This window comes from Xyrauchen texanus, chromosome 33, assembly GCF_025860055.1.
Source record: "Xyrauchen texanus isolate HMW12.3.18 chromosome 33, RBS_HiC_50CHRs, whole genome shotgun sequence".
In the NCBI taxonomy this organism is placed as follows: Eukaryota; Metazoa; Chordata; class Actinopteri; order Cypriniformes; family Catostomidae; genus Xyrauchen; species Xyrauchen texanus.
This window is the reverse complement of record NC_068308.1, coordinates 27,399,310-27,421,229: the sequence shown is the minus strand read 5'-3', so window position 1 is coordinate 27,421,229 and position 21,920 is coordinate 27,399,310. Positions and strand designations below refer to the sequence as shown.

Here is a 21,920-nt window from a genome sequence, read left to right as displayed (position 1 = left end):
TCTCAGCAATTTTTGCAATTCTGTTTGGTGACGCTAGAGAAGTAGAAATTACACACTTCAGCTTTACATTTTGAAGGTCTTTATTCTTTAAAATTCCAATGCTCTTAGAACAGGTAACATATTTAAAAGGGTTTCTTAGGCACTGTGGGAACATTGTTTGATTGTTATGTATCAGCTGGATGGGGTTGGTGGGAGAAGACCTTGGCAGATCCTCCTGGATGCTGCTGGTTGAAGCTCAAAGAACATTCAGCAGATGTGAGTCAGAGAGCAGGGGGTCACTGATTCAGCCCCATCCGAGCACTAGGGCCTTTTGATTCAAGGACCTTTCCCAAGTAACACACATAGACATACACTCACAAAAACACTATTACAGTCTTTGTGCACCAAGAGGCGCTCAGGATGTGCATCAGTCAGAGCAAAGACTGAAGATTGCACAAGGGTGATGAGATGCCACCCTTCAGTGAACACAACACATAAAAGGAACACAATTTTTTCTGGATTGTTCAGTTTTGTTCATGTTGAAAAGAGCAGCATTTCTGGTCGCCAGCATGGGATGCTGGTATGGATTTGGTGCCTTACAAAAAACATGATGTCTGACCTGCCTTTTTTGCTGGTGAACAACATGGCTATTGTGGTACACTAGCACCAAACCAGCATAAACCAGCTTGGAACATCATAGAAATCCAGCAGGTGTGGTTTTCATTATGGTTTGTCCAGGATGTAAAAGCAGGTTTTTCTGAAGTTCTAACCTACTTTGCTGTCTTGCTGACTGTTTACAATAGCAGCAAATGCTTTTCAGTCTTTTTTTCCACACCTTGTCAAGTCAGTGTATAGTTTTTCACACAGTCAAGAAAAGAGCGGCACCTGATCAAACTATGTTCAGCGCTCCCCTGGATTCTCGAGAGGAGAGCATTATGTCATGAAACAATATTATTCTGCTACTCCTACACTGAGTGATCAGGTTCAGTCTGGCTCATACAAGGAAAAACAGGTTTTCTGGTCAAAGTGGTGTGAGAATGATCCGTCTAGACATTCCGGGAACATTTAGGAGACATTTGCCTTGACTTGTGGAGGTAAAGCACCTCATTACCTCCAAATTTCATCAGATCCAGCTCAGAAAATCCTGACAAGGGCTTGTGAGGTCTGAAATCCAACCCCATTGTATACCACTCAGCCATCACAAACTGTTCAGTGGATACAGCAGCTACAGTAGACGGCACATGGAGGATGATGTCAAAACACAAACTAGTTAAAGGGTAGTTCTTCCCAACATGAAAATTATGTCAGTCCCTAACACTGTGCCTAACATCTCCTTATGTGTTCCACAAAAGAATGTAAGTAAAATGGGTTCAGAACGAGTCAATGACTTAATTTTTTGGTAAACTATCCATTTAAGGCATGAGTAGCCAGAACCAAAAGTCAGCACAGAAAAGTCTTCATAAACATTTGAAATCATAAACAATACGGAATAGGTGTCCTAAAAATCAAAACAAACTATGCACGATAATGAGCTCCACAGCAGCTTTCTGCTGGAATTGTGTGTATATGTGTGTATGAGTGATCTTTTGGTACTGATGTGGGACTGTGTTGCAGTCCGTTGAACATGGAGAAAGCATTCTTTCTGTAACTAATGTTAAGGAGAGTGACAATGGATGACCAGAAATACTAATAAACACCCTACCTCAGTCATTCTCTTGCTCAAATATAACTCAGTTTGAGTGGGACCGCTCTAGTCAAACACAGTGCTATGGCTTGTTTTAAATTCAAAGCCTGGGAGAAGAGTGTTTTGGGAAAGGGGTCATACCACTGGGTACATTTATCTGGCAAAGCACATGAAGAAAAGCACCCAGGGATTTCCAAGTGACTCAACAGACAGACCTCCCAGTTGTAAGACAGGCCCTTCATTCCACACAGGGATAATTTTTCTTGAGAAAGAGCATATTTTATGTTATGTGTCCCACACAGTCAGACAAAGACAGATATCAATATGATCTGAAGCAGTGTTTTATTACTCAGCAGAGCTTATACACCATTTTCATAAAATCTTTCCCTCAAAAATGACAAAAAGGGTGAGGTACACAGCAGGGGTATCAAAACCAACTCTTCATAAAGTGACATATAGATCTGGTTATAGTAATCACACTCGGTATAGTTTGTATAGTTTGGTGATACTATAAAAGCACGATGCTGTAACATGTCCTAGTTCTCTGTCATTAACCCTGTTTGAAACACAGGAAACTGCTGGGAATAATAGCCAATGACAGCCCCATAATACATCAGAGACTCGTGTCTATGGGAACAGCTCTTTTCTTGCAGCAATATGACTGAACGACAGAGAAACGACCCTGATATTATCCACACAGGGTACAAGTGCTACATGACTACAGCTGCAACGATCCCCGCGGCAACACAGTGGCAGTATTAAAACATATAGGGAGACATTTTTTAATGGCTTTTCTTTGCAAAATCAGCTTTACTCAAATCTATATGCTGTTAAATATTGCAGAAAAGACAAAATAGTGGTTAAAAAAGGGATTGTCTGGTTCTAAGACACTGTTCAAGACCGATTCGCTGTATCTTTGCACACGTATGACTTGAGCCCGACCTCTAGTGGTGAATATCCCTTTGCTAAAAGTTTTTGAATGAACATTAAAGGGATAGTTCACCCCAAAAAAAAAATTCTCCCATCATTTACTCACTTTCATGCCATCTCAGATGAGTGACTTTCTTTCTTCTGGTGAATACAAATGGAGATTTTTAGTAGAATATCTCAGCTCTTTAGTTCCATACAATGCAAGTGAATTGTGGCCAGAACTTTGAAGCTCCAAAAATCACATAAAGGCAGTATAAAAGCAACCATAGGACTCCAGTGGTTTAATATATGTCTACTGAAGCAATGCAATCACTTTGGTCAAAATGTCAACAATTGTTTACTATAAAACTCTACTTCAACTTAAAAGTGAAAGTGGAGATTTATATTAAAAAAAGGACTTGATCTGTTACAAATATTGATCTGTTTCTCATCCACACCTATCATATCGCTTCTGAAGAGACATAGATTTAACCACTTGAGTCAAATGGATTATTTTATAATGCCTTTATGTGATTTTTGGAGCTTCAAATGTCTGGTCACCATTCACTTGCTTTGTACTGACCTACAGCAGAAGAAAGTTATGCAAATCTGGGACAACACAAGAGTGAGTAAATTATGAGATAATTTTCATTTTCGGGTGAACTGTCCCTCTAAAGGATCAGCTCCTCAAAATTAAAAATTTGGTCGTCATTTACTCACTCTCATGGTTCGAAACCCCTATAACATTCTTCCATGGAACACAAAAGGAGATGTCAGGCAGAACTGTATCCTCAGCCACCATTCACTTTCACTGAATAGACAAAAAATGCAGTTAAAGTGAATAATGACTGAGGCTAACATTCTGCTTTACATCTCCTTTTCTGTTTCATGGAAAAACGGGTTTGGAACAAAAGAAGGTGAGTAAATAAAAACAGAATTTTCATTATCCCTTTAAGTTTAATTTTTTTAAATAATCATTATAATCACCACTACCTCTTCTGACTATTAGACAAACTATAATCGTTTTTATTAGGTCAAAAAGGAGGTCTATGGGTAAAAAGAACCTTAGAAAAAGAACGTATCTATATCAGGTGCAGTTTTGGGCTTTGGCTATTGTGAGAACGTGCTAGCTACTTTACATGTAGGATGTTTCTGAGGATTGTGACAAGGCAGCAGAGTGCTGGTGGGAGAGGAAGCAGATCTCAGTTTCAACAGGTTCTAATGCTTTCCAGAAATCGGGCCCAGATGATCCAGTTGACCTTGGCTCTGCAGGTGAAGAACAGGCATCTCATCTTCAGTAGCTCTCACTTCCCACTCTTAACACACATCAAAGCTCTCGTTAGGTCTGTAGCAGAAGGGGGTTCCAGGGATTTCTACAACTCCTCCACCTTAACAGCCTTTTTAGAGGGAGATTCCTGCTGACAGCCCCTGGGTCCCCGTCCAAAAAATTACAGTCCTATTTTACAGGAGGCACGTTTAATGGGTGCAAACACACCATTACGTCTCCTCGTTTCTTAAAGGGGCCGTTCACCCAGATATTAAAATTGTCATCCTTTGCTCTTAGTCATGTTGTTGCAAACACGTATAACTTTCTTTCCACTGTGGAACACAATAGGACATGTTTGGAAAACAGAAAGTTTGCCTAAGTCACCATTCACCTTCATTGCATCTTTTTTTCCATACAATGAGAGTGAATTGTCATTTTGCAGAAGAAGAAAAAAAAGTAATATCGGTTTGGGACAACATGAAGATGGTGAGTAAATGTTGACAGTATTTACATTTTTGAGGGAACTATCCCTTTAAGGGGTCACTTGTGCCCGTGTTGTTTATATCCAAACACTCATTCAAAGATAATACCTAAATTTGGGAAAATAAGGAGTGGTCTTCTTGAAGAAAAATAAGAAAGCCTTGTTTGTGCATGTAAAGAATAAAATGGAAAAGTAAATCAGTGGACTATAGCTCCAATACATTATATAAGAGTGACTGATAAATTAAAACATGCACAATAGGCTATAGCTAAAAAAGCTTTGCTTTCTTCTTCATGTCATTGCGCTTCCAAAGAGGAAGTCTGTCAAATTTGTGGATCTCCATCCCAAAAATGTCAAAGAACATCTCGGGAGCTAAGTGGCGCTGGAGAAACAGGGAGAAATGAGATGGTGTAAAGGTAGAAAGATAAAAAATTAAAAAAAAAAGAGAGAGAGAGAAAAATGGGAGATAGTTTATAAGAAGATATTATAAATAATTGCTTTCATACGATTTACATAAAGTGAAGATATTGGCTTAATTTGGCATTTAGCAAATGCTTTATTCAACAACTTTATTCAGCAACTTTATTCAGCAACTTAGAGTGCTTTCAATAATTTACCTCCAGTCTTGACCTGTCCACATCCTTCGGGAGCTTAGTACGCCCTCTGTTGGTGACAGTGAGCATTTCATATGGGTACACCTTTACAAAAGGAGGGATTGTGTTGTTATGGAGAATGCTATGCAAGGCATTTGCCAAACACAATGAATTGCTGAAAGCAGTGCTTGATGAAGGAATGATGCACGGTCATTACATTCTAACAATATGCACACAAACACCAACTCTGCCAAAACACTACATTGCATCACACATGGCATGTGAAAGAGGGGCAATGCAGGAGGAAGCAGAGCATGCAATAGCACAAACAATAGGTGAACCTTGTGTGTGAGAGAGTGAAAATACATGTATTTTTCAAATGCATAAAGTCTGAGAATAGGAATGAAGGGCAGTATAGGAATTATAGAGTACTAAAAGTGAAATATAGGAAATAATTATTGTGCTGTTAAATGTAAGCACTCCTACTTAACTGTCATAAAGGTGATGTGTGGAATTTTTGGTTGTTAAATTTTTTTTGTCCATATAACTATAAGTAAGCCATTCATAGGTTGATTCACTCGAAAAATGTAAACACTGTGACTCTGTGGTGCTACACATAGCTCTGTTTGTTTGAGCATCCCAACCAGCCAGATGCAGCAACATTAGCTTAACAAATGGCACAAGTATGGGGCTGGAAGTTTAGTGTAGAGGGTGTCCAGGAAACCTGTTTAAATGTTTTTTTCACAATTTCATTTGGTGTGGCTATTACTCACTTCACCTTTAACAGTCTACAATGATGCCACTTCCTTTTTTACACTTCTGGGAAGGCCTATTAAGGTTAAGCTGTTTAATCCCAGATGTGTAAGACTTTCTTTCTGCTGATGAACACCAAAAAATATTTTTAGAAGAGATTACCAGCTCTGTAGATCTACACAATGCAAGTGAATGGTGGCCAGAAGGGTTTAATGATGCCAAAAAAGCATCATAAAAGTAATCCATACAACTCCAGTGGTTAAATCCATGTAATCAGAAGTGTGGGTGAGAAACAAATACATATTTAAGTCCTATTTTACTATAAGTTGTTCTCCCAGCCCAGTAGGTGGTGATATGCATGAAGAATGAGAATTGCCAAAAACAGAAGAAGAATGTGAAAGTAGAGATTGATAGTAAAAATAGGACTTAAATATCACCCACACATATCATATTGCTTCTAAAGATTCGGATTTAACCACTTGAGTCTTATGGATTACTTTTATGCTGACTTAATGTGATTTTTGGACCTTCAAAGTTCTGGTCATCATTCACTTGCATTGTATAGACCTACAGATCAGAGATATTCTTCTAAATATCTTTGTTTGTGTTCTGCAAATGAAAGAAAGTCAGCATAGTAAATGAGTAAATGATGAGAGAATTTTTTGGTGAACTATCCCTTTAAGCCTCTTTATTTCAAAGAAGTTCAACAAGATTAAATTATATTGAAACGATGTAATGTTGAAACAGAGTATGTATGTCGTGATGACATCACTTTATTGCACTGGAAGATATGCAAGTAATGCTAGTCTTGATCTATCCACTGACTATTGCCTGTGAAGCTGGACCATAACTGTCCTGATTTATGAACAATCTTGGTTTTGAGAGGGGGTGATTATTTACTGAATACAGAGGAGCATTTACAAGATGGAAAAGAGAGAAGAAACTGAATTCTCAAGAAAGAAAATATTTGGGATACTTGCTTTATATTCCAACATATTAGGCATAGACATTCCCCTGTCCATTCTTGTAATGGAATCTTGGACATCATGGGTTAGCTATAGAACAGAACACATACACGTGATGCAAACGATAAAAGAAAACAAAAACTGTTTTGAAGAATTCAGAATCTTGGAAAATAGTCTGAATCTAATTCCTAACACTGTGCTGCATAGAGTACTTTTGAGGGAGGTCAATTGAGCCAGGCTGGAAACTCAACTATCCGTGTGATGTGTTTTGTAGCCTCAGTGCTGATTGGTGGGGTAGTATTTTAAAAACCCTTGATTGTGCTCTTGTCTTTCCCCATTGCTCAAACTCAGACACAAGTATAGCAATGAGGGTATGAGTGCCATTCCAATTACATGTACTGTAGCATGATTTCACTTCCATATGTACATGATTGCTGATGCACATGCTCAGTGTGTAATGTTTGTCAATCACATACCTTGAAATCTGTAAAATTAGAAAAAAAGAGAGACAAAGTTCCATAAAATTACTGTAAACTTCACTATCACAGTTCTCAGAAGTACTGAAGGGAAAGTTCAACCAAAAAGGAAAATTACTCACCCTCATGCCATCCCAGACATGTGTATAACTTACTTTCTTCTGCTGAACACAATCAAATATATTTAGTATATCTCAGCTGTGTAGGTCCTTTCAATACAAGTGAATGGTGTCCAGAACTTTAAAGCTCACAAAATCACATAAAGGCACAATAAAAGTAATCCATACCACTCCAGTTATGTCTTTTGAAGTGATGCAATCAATTTGGTTGAGAAACAGATCAATATTTTAATCCTTTTTACTATAAATATCCATCTTCACTTTCACATTCACAGATTTATAGTAAAAAGGACTTAAACATTGATCTGTTTCTAAACCCACACATATCATATTGCTTCTGTAAATATACATTTAACCACTGGAGTCATATAGATTACGTGTATTCTGCCTTTATGTGAATGTCGGGGCTTCAACGGTCCGGTCACCATTCACATGCATTGTATGGACCTACAGAGCTGAAATATGTTTCTAAAAATCTTCATCTGTGTTTAGCACAAGAAAGAAAGTAATTCATATCTGTCATGAGGGTGAGTAAATAATGAGAGAATTTTCATTTTTGGGTGAACTATCCCTTTAGCAGTATAAAAAGCAATGTATTTTACCTCTCTGTCCTCCACATACATCCCCATAACTGTTATACTGAGAGAGTTCTGTAGATTCGGGCTGTAAGCACAGAGAAAACAAGGCAAGCCATTCAATTACAACAAATTCTGTCCTTCTCTCTAGTCATGCACATATTTTTTTTAAATATTTGAGACCAGGGCTTGTTGTCACAAGGGCAATATTTCAGTAACTATTCAAAAGTCCAATTAAATCAATTGGAATTTTGAATCAATTTCCAGTGAGCTTTAAAGTTTTCTCTAGCAGTCATTGTAGCTCAAAACCCTGTTCAATTAGAATAATTTTTGTGAATCCTATTATCATCTAAAATTTTAATATTATCTTATTTTCTATACAAGTGAGCTTAAAAAAGCCACTCATTCAGGCAAGGGTCAACTATATAATGAAAGGTGTTTTACAAAGTTTTAACTGTATTCTCAGGACAAGTGAATTTCTAAATGTCTGGTCAGGGAAAGTTATAAGTTTGTTTTAAATGTTTTAAATTCACACAATTTAATTATGACAATTTGTCTTGGCTAAAGAAATTATTGAATATTTTTGTGTTACCTTGTTGTGTGTTTGGGGTGTTGAATGACTGTTTCCATTGTGACAACCCCATATTGTGTGACAACATGCCCCACTATTGGGGCACAACTAGCCCCATTTACCCCTAATGGTGAAAAACCAATCAATGGCTAAGACTTACCCGGTGCAAGCCATTCCGTCCGTATCCTGGCAGAGAAGAGGTTTTGGATGTTTGGGAGTCTACAGCAGAGGTAAGAATCATTTTGTATATTAATACCAGAGTAAAGCTATATTTGTTGTGCTTGCTTTCAAAGCATTATACCTATGGTACAGTTAGCGTATTGGGAGTCAAAGCGCTTGGCGGCCACACTGCGTGTGTATCTCTCTCTGTTCATCTCCTTTTCCATTTCCTCCTTAAGAATGAGCTTCCCAAGACCTGACTGGATCTGTGGTTGAACATTAGGGTCAGTCATATGAACTCAGAAGGTGCAATTGAGCATAATCTGGCACATGCAGTGGGGTCCAAATGTCTGAGACCACAGTGAAAATCTGGGATTCAACGTCAAATTTAAACTTGCAAATACATTTTAAGTTTAAGGATTTTGACCAATTTAAAACAAAGAAATGTTAAGACAGAATTTACATGAATAAGAAATATTTAAAGGTGCACTCAGTCATTTTTCCTCTTTAAAAAAGATTAATTGTAATTTTGCAATACATGTAGGAATTCATGACCTCTCACATTAAAATGAAGACTCCAATCATATCAGTAACCTTATAAAAGTTGTTTTATTCTACATGGAGAGGGTCCACACATGGGGGCTGCCATGTTAGAATCACATGACCAGCTAAACACTACTCGCTTAATCTCAGTAACCATCCTTTTATTTGACACTTTCACTCATGGCTGACTGTGAATACTACATTTCTACAATGGCATTTGAAATTGAAAACTATTGATTTTCAATTGTGCTGCATCCAAGACACTAGGTGTCAATGTATGTCCAAGATGACACAAAGACAAAAGTTACCGAGTGCACCTTTAAGATTCTGCACTGTTCCAAGTTCAGTAATTCAAAAATTAATTTTACATTAACTTGCTCAATTTCATGCTGTCAATTAAATTAAAATTGGGATTAGCTAAAGGCATTCTGCAATTAGAATTGCTGCTGATAGTATAAATTGTATGTAAGAGAAGCATTCACTAGTGGTCCCCACTGGATGTGCATTTTTAGTGCTGTTTTGACTCCAAATAAAAGCATTTTCTGAAAATGTATGTTATCATTAAAGGACTGGTTTATATAGTAGCAGGTGTCCTGGACCTTGCTGAGATGTTCTTCCTGAAGATGTCTGCGTTTCACTTGCTCCTCCTCTTCCTCGTCCCGTGAGCGACTCCTTCCATCTGAGCCTACCAGTCCAGGATCAGGAAAAGATTGTTGAATAAAAACAAGAAAAGAAAAAAGAAAAGAAGATTGAGATGAAACTGAAATATTATTATGTCACTTTATCCTTGGCAACCTGCAACCGAACCTGTTTTTTTTCTCTTATAAACTTGAAAACAAAAATGGCAACATGAGTGAAAAAAAAAATGATAACAAAAAAAAAAAAGATCAATCTGAATGGTAAAATTATTTTTTATTGGAAAAGTAGCTGTGTTTCATTTCTTTCATAGAAATTCCATGTGTATATGAAGACACCTATAGCATCCTAGAGAGTTTCTCAATTTTACTACCATTACAACTGGCTCTGGGGAAAAGCTATATGGGAATTAGAAGCCAAATTAATAGCAATTATGAACATTATTAATCCAAGAATTCTAAATCCAAAAGTTTTTTATTACAGGTTTGTATGTGTGCCAAGAGGCCTGGAGGAGCCAATGGCAGAAGCATACCTAAAGCAGCAAGGGATGACGGACATGGCCAGTAGTCTGTCTCAATCTTTGAGGTTTCATCCGGCCGAGGGGCATGAGCAGCAGGAAACTTGGAAGATTTGATGATGTCATCAGCGGACTTGCTTTGGGCTGCCAGGGCAGCTGAATCTGAATCAGTATTTTTGGGGGAACTGGACTATCAGTGACTGGCTCTCATAGGCAGGCAATAAGTACAGTGCTGGCCAATCAGTTCAAAGCATGACATTTCAGTACTTTGACATGCAAACAAAATTATGTTGACTATGCATGATGTACTGTAATTAGGCTAAAAATGTGTGGTCTTGCAGTCACAAGCTGCTTGCAATCTTTTTATGTTTCAATAGTTTTTTAAATAAAACACCAACAGGGTGTGTTCACATATACTGTATTAATGTCAAATGCTTTGATATGTCAAAGGTCAGTACTGCATTTAATACAGGACGATATAAAGTGGCATTCTAGAGCGTGTATGCTACTATTTGCAAATTTGTGGTGCTGTATATTATTAAGCAAGCAGAGAATGTGGATAGCTTATATAAACTGTATTTTAAATCCAGTACACAATTCATGCCTGACTGAAGATTTTTAGAGAATGCACGAAAGAGTTTAAGCAGAGTAATCTGATATTTTGTTATGGTAATCTAAGAATGTGTTATGGGATCTGGCAGGCTACACTGTAACTCCATGCGATTACAAGGCAGAATAAAAGTTTAACGGCGATTGTTAAAGAAGGAATTTTAGTTCTTTTTTGTGGGTGAATCAGTTGCTAGGAGGCACAAAAAAAAGCCCAGAAACTCAGAGATGAGAAATGTTTATGATGAGAAATGATACTTACATGTGAACATTGGATGTGATGCGACAAGCATCATAACCACATATTAATGGATGGATGGAGTCAACGCAAATGAACACACATGTATAAATAATACAAAACATAGTCAGATATCATGCATGTACAAACACACACACACACACCCACAGACACACGTTGGTGCGGCTATCCTTATGAGGACAAACCACTTGACTTGACTTGACTCTCCATAGACATAATGATTTTTATACTGTACAAACTATAGATTTGATCCCATAACCCTACCCCTAAACCTAACCCTCACAAAAACCTTTCTGCATTTTTACATTTTCAATAAAACATTGTTTAGTATGTTTTTTAAACGATTTTAATTATGAGGTCACTAGAAACCACATTTATAGCATAATACCCTTGTAATTACCAGTTTGCAACCTACAAAAATGTCCTCGTAAACCACACACACACACACACACACACACACACACACACACACACACACACACGCACACACACACACACACACACACACACACCTTACACGCTACCACAGCAAAATAACCATATAAACAAAGACATTGGTTAAAGTAAACAGGTTAAAAACATCAAACAATGTCTATAATATCCTACATTTATTTGGGTTACAATTTGGGTTAAAAAAAAAGCATAGTTTAGTATGTTTTTTAAGCGATTTGAATTATAGGGACACTAGAAAGTACAACTCTCCTTCAGCATGGACACAATGTGTTGTATGTTCTTTTCATCTAATAAACAAATATCATAGGACACAATACTGTAAAGTTCAAGAGCAATGTAAATCAGCTTAATTTAAATGTTTTTGTAAAGGTTTGTCAAAAACTTAAAGCAACCATACCATGCTGTTTGTAGATTGGTGGTTTTCTATACATGTTAATGCCTTGGTCTGTAAAATTAAAAATAAAGATCTAGTTTCAATGACACATTTTAATGTAAACCAAGTCATAAAAAAGATGCTACAATTGTCAATGACTGCTTATCATGATATGGGGGAAACTGAGGTGTAGAAAGTTTGACCAGAACTTAATTATATGTGGCAATAAATGTACTTAGCATAACACATGATTAAAAATCAAGAAACAGCACAAACTTATTAAAAATATAAAGGTTAATAAAACATGAAAGAATAGAGAGCATAAAAAACCAAGTAAAGGCAGAAATAGGGGGATGAAAACATGTAGTCATGGCTGCACCAGCTCCTACCTGGGATGTGGAAATGTTTAGGGGTCAGAGAGAGGGTCGGGGTGGCCGGCCGAGAGGAAAGGGGAGAACTCCGGCCACTGGATGGCTCAGTGCCTCCAAACAAGAAGAGGAGGTTAAGTGGGAAAAATAACAAAAAAGGAAAAAGAAAGAATAATAGAAGGAAAGAAAGTGAGAATATTGCTCTTCACAGATGGAAAAATGGACGAACAGAAAATTGTTTCAAAAGAGAGGTGGGCAGAGAGATGGATTGGACCATGTGGGTCGGCCCACAGATGGACTGGAAAAGAAGGAATGTTTCAGGAGAGCAGCATGCAAATGCTTCACAATCACAATTCTCATAGAAGGAAGCCTTTGTGACTAATGAGAATATAACTAAACAGACATCGAAGGGTTAGTATTTGTTAAAGATTTTGCCTGTGAGGGAAAAATGGATTGTGTGAGCATGCAACCTATACACTGTTCCCAAACCCAGTGAGCTGCCTATGTAGGCAGCCGTTTTAGGCATCATAGGCATGTTTAGATAAAGGAAGCAGCCCGATTATTACGAGACACCTCGTAAAATCATGGTACATTTGTGGTTACTATGGTTTTACAACAAATACCATGGTTCAACTATGGTAACTAGTACAATCATGGTTAATATTCATAAGAGATGTATAAAGCTACTGCGAGGAATGCTAATCTTATGTTTTATGTAAGAAAAAAATTCAAGGTATCAACGAGTTATCTTAGCATCATGCCAATGCCAAATTCTATTGATATAAGTTGTGAGTTAAGTTTCCTGTGCACTTCACACGCTACTTGTATGATGAATAGAGTTAGCTTAGAGAGATGCTAATGCCAAATTCTATTGAAATCAATTGTGAGTTGAGTTTCCTGTGCACTTCACAGGCTACTTGTATGACGCATAGAGTTGCTGCCTATGTAGAGTGATCCAAAACAGTCAGTGATGGGCCTTTTGACTTGACGCAGAGTATTAAAAACGTGGCGCTCCTGCGCAAAACACTGAAAAACCAGCAAGATGAGCTGCAAAAATCAAAGACGTCAGTCTAGTGCATGTTTACATAAAAAAAACAGAGCAAAAGAATGGAAATAATGGATGCCCCTATGACGTTCCATTTCAATTATAGCAAGACAGCTCACTAGTTTTGAGACAGAGCTTATAGATTATTAATGATAATGATGTAACATTGACTTGGTTAAGTGTTGGTTAATTGTCATCAAATAAGCAAAATGTTGAATGAAAGCTGGAATGGAAAGGTTAAAAGGAACCAGCATGCATCTAATTAGCAGGGCATCAAAAAGCTCCGCACAGTCAACAACAGCCATAAAGCCAAGACATACCTATGTAGAAAGAATCTGTGGAGAAGACAGAGGGATATTACACACAGGAGCATGTGATTAGTAAACTGTGCTGGGCTGCTGGCATTAACTGTGGTTTAGTTGCATAAAGAGAACTATTGCAGCCCTCATCCTGACAATTGCCATACAGGACCTTGTGCTGTTCAAGCATTACAAGTTCAGAACTTTCTCAAAACAGAGCAACCACATGAGAAGCACAGCTTTACAAGCTACAAAGTGAATCATCATGGCATCATTTCAGCAGCCCTGAATCAAGATGTGATGGAATCAAGCTGTTTTTTGTGTCTACAGAATGAAATTGACACTGAGAATGAGGCGAACAGGTCAGGTAATGGGGACGGAGAGGCCTTACCTTTGTTATGGGGGAGTAAGTGATGTCGGAAGGGGGAGGTAGGGCGTGTATCGCTGTTGCTGGAGCGCAAAGAGGAGCAGAGCTTCAGCATTCCTGCCAGCCACTCATGGGAAGAGCAACAGTAGAGGAAGGAGGAAAAGTGAAAAGACAAAGGATGCAAGGAGCACACATCAGAATAGGAGGGAGGCGGGTCATAAGCTCAGGAGGAAACAGAAAGCAAGAAAAGGCAATGAGAGGCCAAGAGGAGGGCTGACAACATAAGATGAGGAGAAAGCTGCATCCTTTGGAGTCCTATGAAAGGAGGTTTTGGAAAGAATCAGTCATTTTATTTAACTCACCTGGTCTGTGGAAATGCTGGGGCGACTTGGATAGAGGAGGTATGTAGTTATGCCGGTGATACACAGGAGAGCTGATAGAGCCTTGACTGGTGGATCTCTGTATGATGCGTTCCCTCGTGTCATAGCAACCCACACACACACACACACACACACACACACACACACACACACACACACACACACACACACACACACACACACACACACATATGGGCAGGTTAAACAGATTATTCAGATTCACAGTATTATGTGTATGGGCATAGTTAAATGTATATGTACAACTGGCTCTGTTGTTAAAGGGATAGTTCACCTCAAAACAAAAATTCTGTCTTCATTTACACACACTTGTGTTGTTCCACACTGATATGCTGATATTTTGTAGTGGAACAAAGAAGGACCATTTTTGTACCTGAATGTGATCACGAATGAGATTTCAGAGCTTTGGTTGAAAGATTATCAGTGAATAATGACTTCAGGGATAGTTCACCCAAAAATAAAAATTCTGCCATCATTTACTCACTCTCATGTTGTTCCAAACTTGCTTGACCTTCTTTCTTTTGTTGAACCTAAAGGAGATGCAGGGCAGAATGTTAGCCTCAGTCACCATTCACTTTCATTGAACAGAAAAAGATGCAATGAAAGTAAATGATGACTGAGACTAACATCTACTTTGGTGTTACACAGCAGAAAGTGAATTTTTGGGTGAATTATCCCTTTAAATATTGATCTGTTCCTCACACAAAGCAATTGTATGGCTTCAGATAACTTGGTATATAGCGCATGAGTTGTGTCAACTACTTATATGGTGTTTTTCTATTTTATTTTGCCTTTTTTGGAGCTTGACAGCCATGGTCACTATGAAATGCCCTAGTAGGAAAAGAGCTGCGTAATGATTCTTCAAAGATTCTCCTTTTTTGTGCCACTGAAATAAAATAACAGCAATGGGGCTTGGATCGACATTCCAAACCTGGTACTCACCAAACCATTATTTGTTAAGTAAATAATGACAGAATTATAATTTTTGGTTGAACTATTCCTTTGAGGAGAGCTCTTCTGCAGTGTGCCTGAAATGATGATAACAAATCCAAATAAAAGCACTACTGACATCAATGTAACATGAATACAGATATCTAAGCATTATAAAACATCTTCTAACCTCAGCAGAAGGGGTGGGAGACAGTGTCCTTGGAGACTGAAACACAACAGGAACAAAAGCTCTATGTAAATATGGATCAGAATCAGTTCTAAAAGGTGGAGGATGAGTGTTCAGAAAAGCAACAATCTATATTAGTATCAGCACGTCGAACCATTCTAGTGTATAATAGATTTTTAAACGTGTATACATTGCTAATGTCCAGGAATGCGTGGCTTCGTTTATTAGGCAAGCTGTAGCTGAGAGAACGAGAGACAGACAAACAAACAAACAAACACACACACACACACACACACACACACACACACAGACACACACACAGACACACACACACACACAGACACACGCACTCGCAGAACACATTAGCTTCTTAATTGAGAGAAGGCTGGAGTTTAGATGAGTGGCATCTCCAAGAGGAGAGTGTAAAATCTGGGGCCAAAGCTCATGAACATGACTTGTTATAGCCTGAAATTGGCAAGGTCAGAGGTCCCTGACAACTTACTGTTTCTGCTGACTTTGAGGAAGTTTCTTGTGGCAGGGTCTGGGAATGTGGACACAAAACTTAAAGTCACTAACAATAACATATGACATACGCAATGGAAGCCACAGCAATATCTGTGACCCAACACATGCATTGCATTATGCTTGTAATTAAGCAGAAGCACTTGCAGAAGCACTTGCAGTGTTGATTTGAACGTTAGTTGGTGTCTATGTTATATTAAAGGTTCATTTGATCTGTCAAAGGCAGGCTATATGTTCTCTAGGAAAATGAAATAACTTCTTGGAGATGAACAATACTTTTGTCATGTCTATTAGACATTTTTCTACATCATTGCCATGTACTTTAGATGGTATAGCGATAAGAGTTTTCCGGTGGGCTCTTTATGTCACTCTTCATGTGATAGTCCCTCATATGAAGCATGTACAAGCAGCCAATGAGAAACTATGCGTGAAAAGCATTAGACGTTCATGCTTATTAGATTAGGTTAGGTCTGGTAAGTGACTGAATATGTTCCCTGCTGAAAAGACCGGCTTACACCAGCATGAATTTCCAGGCTGCACTAAAAAAATGTGATGCTTGTTCAATAAAGCAACACAATTTTGGAAAATTTTTGTTACAACTTAATCCAGTTGATTTGAGACTACGTTAATTAAATTTATGGTTTTAATGTTGCATTGATGAAACTGGGCAGGGGATTTACATTAAGACTTATTTTATGAATTTTTGAGCAATATGAGAATATGACGAGATCTGTTAATGCTTAAGGTTCTGTATTATTGGTATTTAAAAAGATTGCAAATGTTATGCTGGAGTTTTGGTATACCATTGTGGTGGAGAATGGCACTTGTACTTTGTTTTAGGATGGACTTGATTCTTTATTCGAATCAAGAGTATTCTCTATAAGCAGTTGCTATTAAATTGACAGTGCAACAGATTCACTGTCCTTACACTTGCTCATTGACATACTAATGAGTGCTAAAATAAATTAAGTTGGACCAACATAAGAAAATTATTTGAATAAATCCTTTATAAATTGAGTTTAAGTTGAGCTAATGAAGTTGAGTTAAAACTACTACAGTGCATTAATTTTACATAATCCAACTAAATCTTGTTAGCTCAATTAAACTGAAATAATCGGAATGAAAGACATTAAATTGCTTGCAAAAACGTTCTGAAATTCAATTATGTATGGGTGATGACTTAGTAAGGGCGACGGTTAGGGCTGGTTTGGTGCTTGTCTATCCTGTGGACCAGCATAGCGATACTGTTTACCAGCAAAAACTGTAGGTCAACCAGCATGGTCTTTCTTTTGGAGCCAACTGACCAAGGAAGTCTAGTTGCATGGTTATAGTACACCAAAGACACAAGAAAATGTTGGTCTTTTCAACAGGGTTAGTAGAATTCTTATTAGTTTGGTTGGAGGCTTTCCACAAACTAATCGTTCATGCCAGCGGCTGTAATTCTATCCTGCACACACTTACTTTGGCTCTGCCTCTGGGGGGACTCCCACCTGAGGCTCTAACAGGCTGTAGGGGAGGAAAGGGTTTGAGTTCAGTTACTCTGAGAGCTTACAATAACTAAAGAAAAGTATTAAAGGAATATTCTTAGTTACTTTCAACTTTTACAAAACTGCAAGCTACACATTTCTACTTTTAAACACACCTGCTGCTCGCGTCACATGCTTCCATTGTAAGTATATTACTGTAAATTAAATGTATAACTGAAATTATGGTGACATTTTACAATAAGGGGTGGCATGGTGGCTCAGTGGGTTGCACTGTTGTCTCACAGCAAGAAGGTACCCGGTTTGAGTCCTGGGTCACCCAGGGCCTCTCTGTGTGGAGTTTGCATGTTCTCCCCGTGTATACGTGGGTTTTCTCTGGGTGCTCCGGTTTCCCCCACAGTCCAAAAACATGCAGGTTAAGTGAACTGGAAATTCTAAATTGCCCATAGGTGAGAGTAAGAGTGTGAATGTGTTTGCCCTGTGATGGACTGGCCACCTGTCCAGGCTGTTTCCCTGCCTTTGGCCCAAGACAGCTAGGATAGGCTCCGGCACTACCCACGACCCTACATAGGACAAGTGGCTTTAGAAGTTTGATCCATGGACTTTACAATAAGGTTCCATTTGTTGACATTAGTTAATGCATTACATATCACAAACTTATGAACAATAAATAAAAATTTTTATTTAAAAAATGTAATCCTATATATTAAAAATTAACATTAAAAAGATTAATCGATGCTGTAAATGTATTGTTCATTGTTATTTCATGTTAACTAATGTTCTTCGCAAAAGTTAACACATGTAAAATCGTTACAATGGAACCTTATTGTAAAGTGTTACCGAAATTATTGTCTATGGTAAACAACAGCATACCACAGATGCTGTGCATAGACAATAGGTGGAATAACCAATAATATTCCTTTAATGTGCAACCCCATCTTCAGACTGAATAAGTTTGTGATTGTGGCCAATAGGGGGGAGGGGTGGGGGATGTGACACTGCTGTCTCTACACAGCGAAAGGCCACAGGCTTTTTCAGGTACAGCAGAACAATGTTTAATATGACAGGGGACCATAGAACAGTCACAGTCAATAAAAAACACATAGTCTCTCATACATTCTTTTCATGCAGACATATGGCTCACACTTTGACATGAATACATGCAATTAGGGCTGCACAATTAATCGAAATAAGATACAAATTGCGATAAGACCTCGTGCGATTATTAAATTGCAAAAGCTGCGATTTAATTAAATGAATAAATAGTCAGCTATTCAGTCAGAGCATTATTACAGTGTTTTCAGAGCGATTCTGTGCTCTACAACTCATGGAACAGAAATGCTCAGAGTTGGGTTCCGTTTACTAACGTGTTCTAAGTGCTTTATTTACACTAAATCGGCACATCCTGCAAGAAAGCAGTTTTTATTAACATCTGCGGTAGCAGCATCTCAGTCTCCGCCAAGCACAGGTATCATAATAATAACGCGGAATACAAGATGGGGTATAATTCAAACATCTTTATTAAATGATTGCTGAGCAAACAGCATTAATAGTAGCACCTGTCGAGTCCATAAACATATGCTCTTCCTCCATTCTCCTGTCATTTATTTACGAGAGAGCGTGTCGCCCTTATTACACTACCAGCAGCAACATGTGAAAGCAGAAATATTACTACCAACATCCAACAAAATGAAAAGGAACGTACATATAATACATTTATATACTATAATATAATGGATTGTTAAATTAAATATAATAAAATAATTAAAAAAATTAATTAAATGAAATGGTGACAAACTAACCAAAACTTTGAGTTTAATTACACCAATCACCAAACAGTTCAAGTTCAGTTATAATTGAGCCTCATTCTTTAGGACTATCTTCTATACAGTAGAGAATTGTTTGTATAAGCCTACTTGTTTTTTTAAGGCCTAGAGTAAAGTGGAATATTGTTTGTTCATTTAATTATTCAATCAACCAACAGTATTTCTGACTAACTAGGCAACAGCTATGGTATTACCAACAGGGAAATTCAGTTAACAGTGACATTGATCATAAAGCTTACATGTAACCAGTTTTGACAGAGCTGCTGAAAAAAAGTTCAATGATCAGCATCAGACGATTAGATGAAAAGAAAATTGGAGATCAGTATCGGATGTTTAAATCCTGATTGGAGCATCCCTAATATTGAAGTTGCGGGGTTTCACAAACTAATGATGATTAATGACCCTATCACAAAATGGACATAATCCATTTGAATATGAAGAAGCCTTCTTCTTAAGAGGACTCAAGTGTGAAAACCCCAGTAGTCTTTTGGCAGTTGAACATGTGAAAAACATTACCATTTTTTTTTTTTTATCATAATCCCATTTCAAATCGCAATATTTTCCAAATAATCGCAATATGACTTTTTGTCCAAATTGTGCAGCCCTACATGCATTATACAATGTATATGGTACATGATCACATACAGAGAAATTATTAGCAAAATTAACAAATACAAATTTGCTCAAATCTGTCAGCCTGAGAAACTTGACCATCAGTGTTTTTAGGACACTAATGGGGTCACAGGGAGAGCTACTGTATACTGACTTCTGTAACAATAATGAAATCTGGGGATGGGAGTCATTATTGCGTAGACAGAGCATTGGCAGGGTTGAGTCTGTTATATAGGGATAGTAAGGATAGTGTATGGGCCGGGAAAAGTGGGCATAATGTGCCAAAGCCCAAATGCAGACACGTTTCACTAAATTTTGACATCCAGAAAGTGTCCAAACACTTTCTGCCTTCATTTTGAACACTGTTTGAACACGTCGGTTCAAGTCCCGTTCTGAGCGGGGCGACCAGGACCGGTTCATACAATGATGACGTGACCCGGATGGGAGTGAGGTTTAGGGAGGTGAGTGTAACGGGAGCCAGCTGGTAGATAGCTGTACAGTGTGTAAACCTCAATCTCCTGACCTCAAGAGGTGCACGAGGCTGTAGCCTTTAGCCTCCTTGTTAGAGCACCCGCTTCAGATGCCTGACACGTCGGATCGAGTCCCGTTCGAAGCGGGGCGACCAGGACCGGTTACATTTACAACTTTTTTGATTAGGTCAAAAATGTTATTATTTAGCCAAACCTATTCCAAAATAAAGATTGAATAAGTATCTAAACATACTGTATATCATGATAAAATTCTCAGTGTCCACTCAGCTATATAGTGGCTCTACCATTTGAGGTCATAATAGAACATCATTGTTTATTAAGAAGACACTAAATATGTAAGGAATAATTGATGACGGACCATTGAATTACTGAAAAATAATGCACACCCGTAATGCAGTCATGAAGAGCATTGGAGTGGCCGTTGCACCTTGGGTGTGCATTATTTTTAAATAATTAAATGAGCTGGAGTAAATTATTCCACTTCTTCCATGGTTACCACGCCATAAGACATCATTCAGAGTTTTATATCAAGACATTTTCTGGTTTTCGTCACTAAAACGCTCTTGTGAGTGGAACTACTTTCTTCCACCACGGATTCAGCGTCTTGCTTGGATACAGTCCGAGCCTTCGTTGTTAGTTCGAAAATGTAATTTTAGAACTAGCAACGGAGGGTTGCGAGCGAGGCTTGCACTGCTTTACTGGAGCACTTACTGAAGTAACAAGGTAGTGCGTTTTTGTGTTTGTGCATTTGTGTGAGCATGAGTGAACAGAGAGCGACCGCATGTTGGATTACCTGTTTGCGACTCTTGTCAGCAGAAACATAGCTTAAAATCGCCAAGATGTAAAGTTAAGAATACTTCTCCGTGTTGCCATTTCTGTATGTAGCTTTCCCGTTGCTACACAACTTATTTATTAAGTTGCGGGGGTCCACTGACATCAAAGCTTTGTGCCCATCTCAAGAGTATGTGTATAAGTATACACATGTCTGCATATATATATATATACTTAAAAATAAATGTACACCTTAGAACAGTCATCAACCAATCAGAATCAAGCATTTAGCAGCTCTGTGGTATATAGAGTGTTAATGTTACCTCTGCTGGGCTGTGCCTTCCTTGTCTTTCCAAGGTAGTGAAGGTGGAATGGAGAGACTCATAGGAAATCATGTCTGGACGCTCTATGTCATAAATAGCCTTGACTCTGGGAATGGCTGCTAGATCCTTGTAATCAATAATCTCATTGTCTACTTTTGCCTGGAGGAAGGAGAGTACGAGGTAGAGGGGGAAGGGAAAGCACATGTGGAGAGACACAGGGAGAAAAGGTGTTGATGAAGAAGAGGTCAGGGCACAGGTCAAAGGTCATCCACAACACATCCGCTCAGAGCTACAGCTCATCACAAAGGTCATCACAGAGGGGTGAACGTACACTGTGGAAAGATGAACTACGGCTGATGTAGATGTAATTTTTGGAGGT

The 21,920-nt window shown here is 38.2% G+C and overlaps 1 protein-coding gene across 1 annotated transcript in view; it reads right to left on the bottom strand.

The window, feature by feature from the left end:
- Nucleotides 1–6,725: 6,725 nt before the first annotated feature.
- Nucleotides 6,726–21,920, bottom strand: part of LOC127626600 (actin-binding LIM protein 1-like) — an 86,296-nt gene continuing 71,101 nt past the window's right edge. The window contains exons 11-25 of the mRNA XM_052102501.1: nucleotides 21,542–21,700; nucleotides 17,496–17,540; nucleotides 16,015–16,053; nucleotides 15,517–15,551; nucleotides 14,360–14,490; nucleotides 14,022–14,114; nucleotides 13,652–13,666; nucleotides 12,308–12,400; nucleotides 11,943–11,990; nucleotides 10,243–10,389; nucleotides 9,674–9,759; nucleotides 8,674–8,797; nucleotides 8,533–8,591; nucleotides 7,829–7,889; nucleotides 6,726–7,115 (exon numbers count right to left, since the gene is read on the bottom strand). Coding sequence (XP_051958461.1) covers nucleotides 7,096–7,115; nucleotides 7,829–7,889; nucleotides 8,533–8,591; nucleotides 8,674–8,797; nucleotides 9,674–9,759; nucleotides 10,243–10,389; nucleotides 11,943–11,990; nucleotides 12,308–12,400; nucleotides 13,652–13,666; nucleotides 14,022–14,114; nucleotides 14,360–14,490; nucleotides 15,517–15,551; nucleotides 16,015–16,053; nucleotides 17,496–17,540; nucleotides 21,542–21,700 — 1,155 coding nt within the window. The 3' untranslated portion in view covers nucleotides 6,726–7,095. The remainder of the gene's footprint in view (nucleotides 7,116–7,828; nucleotides 7,890–8,532; nucleotides 8,592–8,673; nucleotides 8,798–9,673; nucleotides 9,760–10,242; nucleotides 10,390–11,942; nucleotides 11,991–12,307; nucleotides 12,401–13,651; nucleotides 13,667–14,021; nucleotides 14,115–14,359; nucleotides 14,491–15,516; nucleotides 15,552–16,014; nucleotides 16,054–17,495; nucleotides 17,541–21,541; nucleotides 21,701–21,920) is intronic.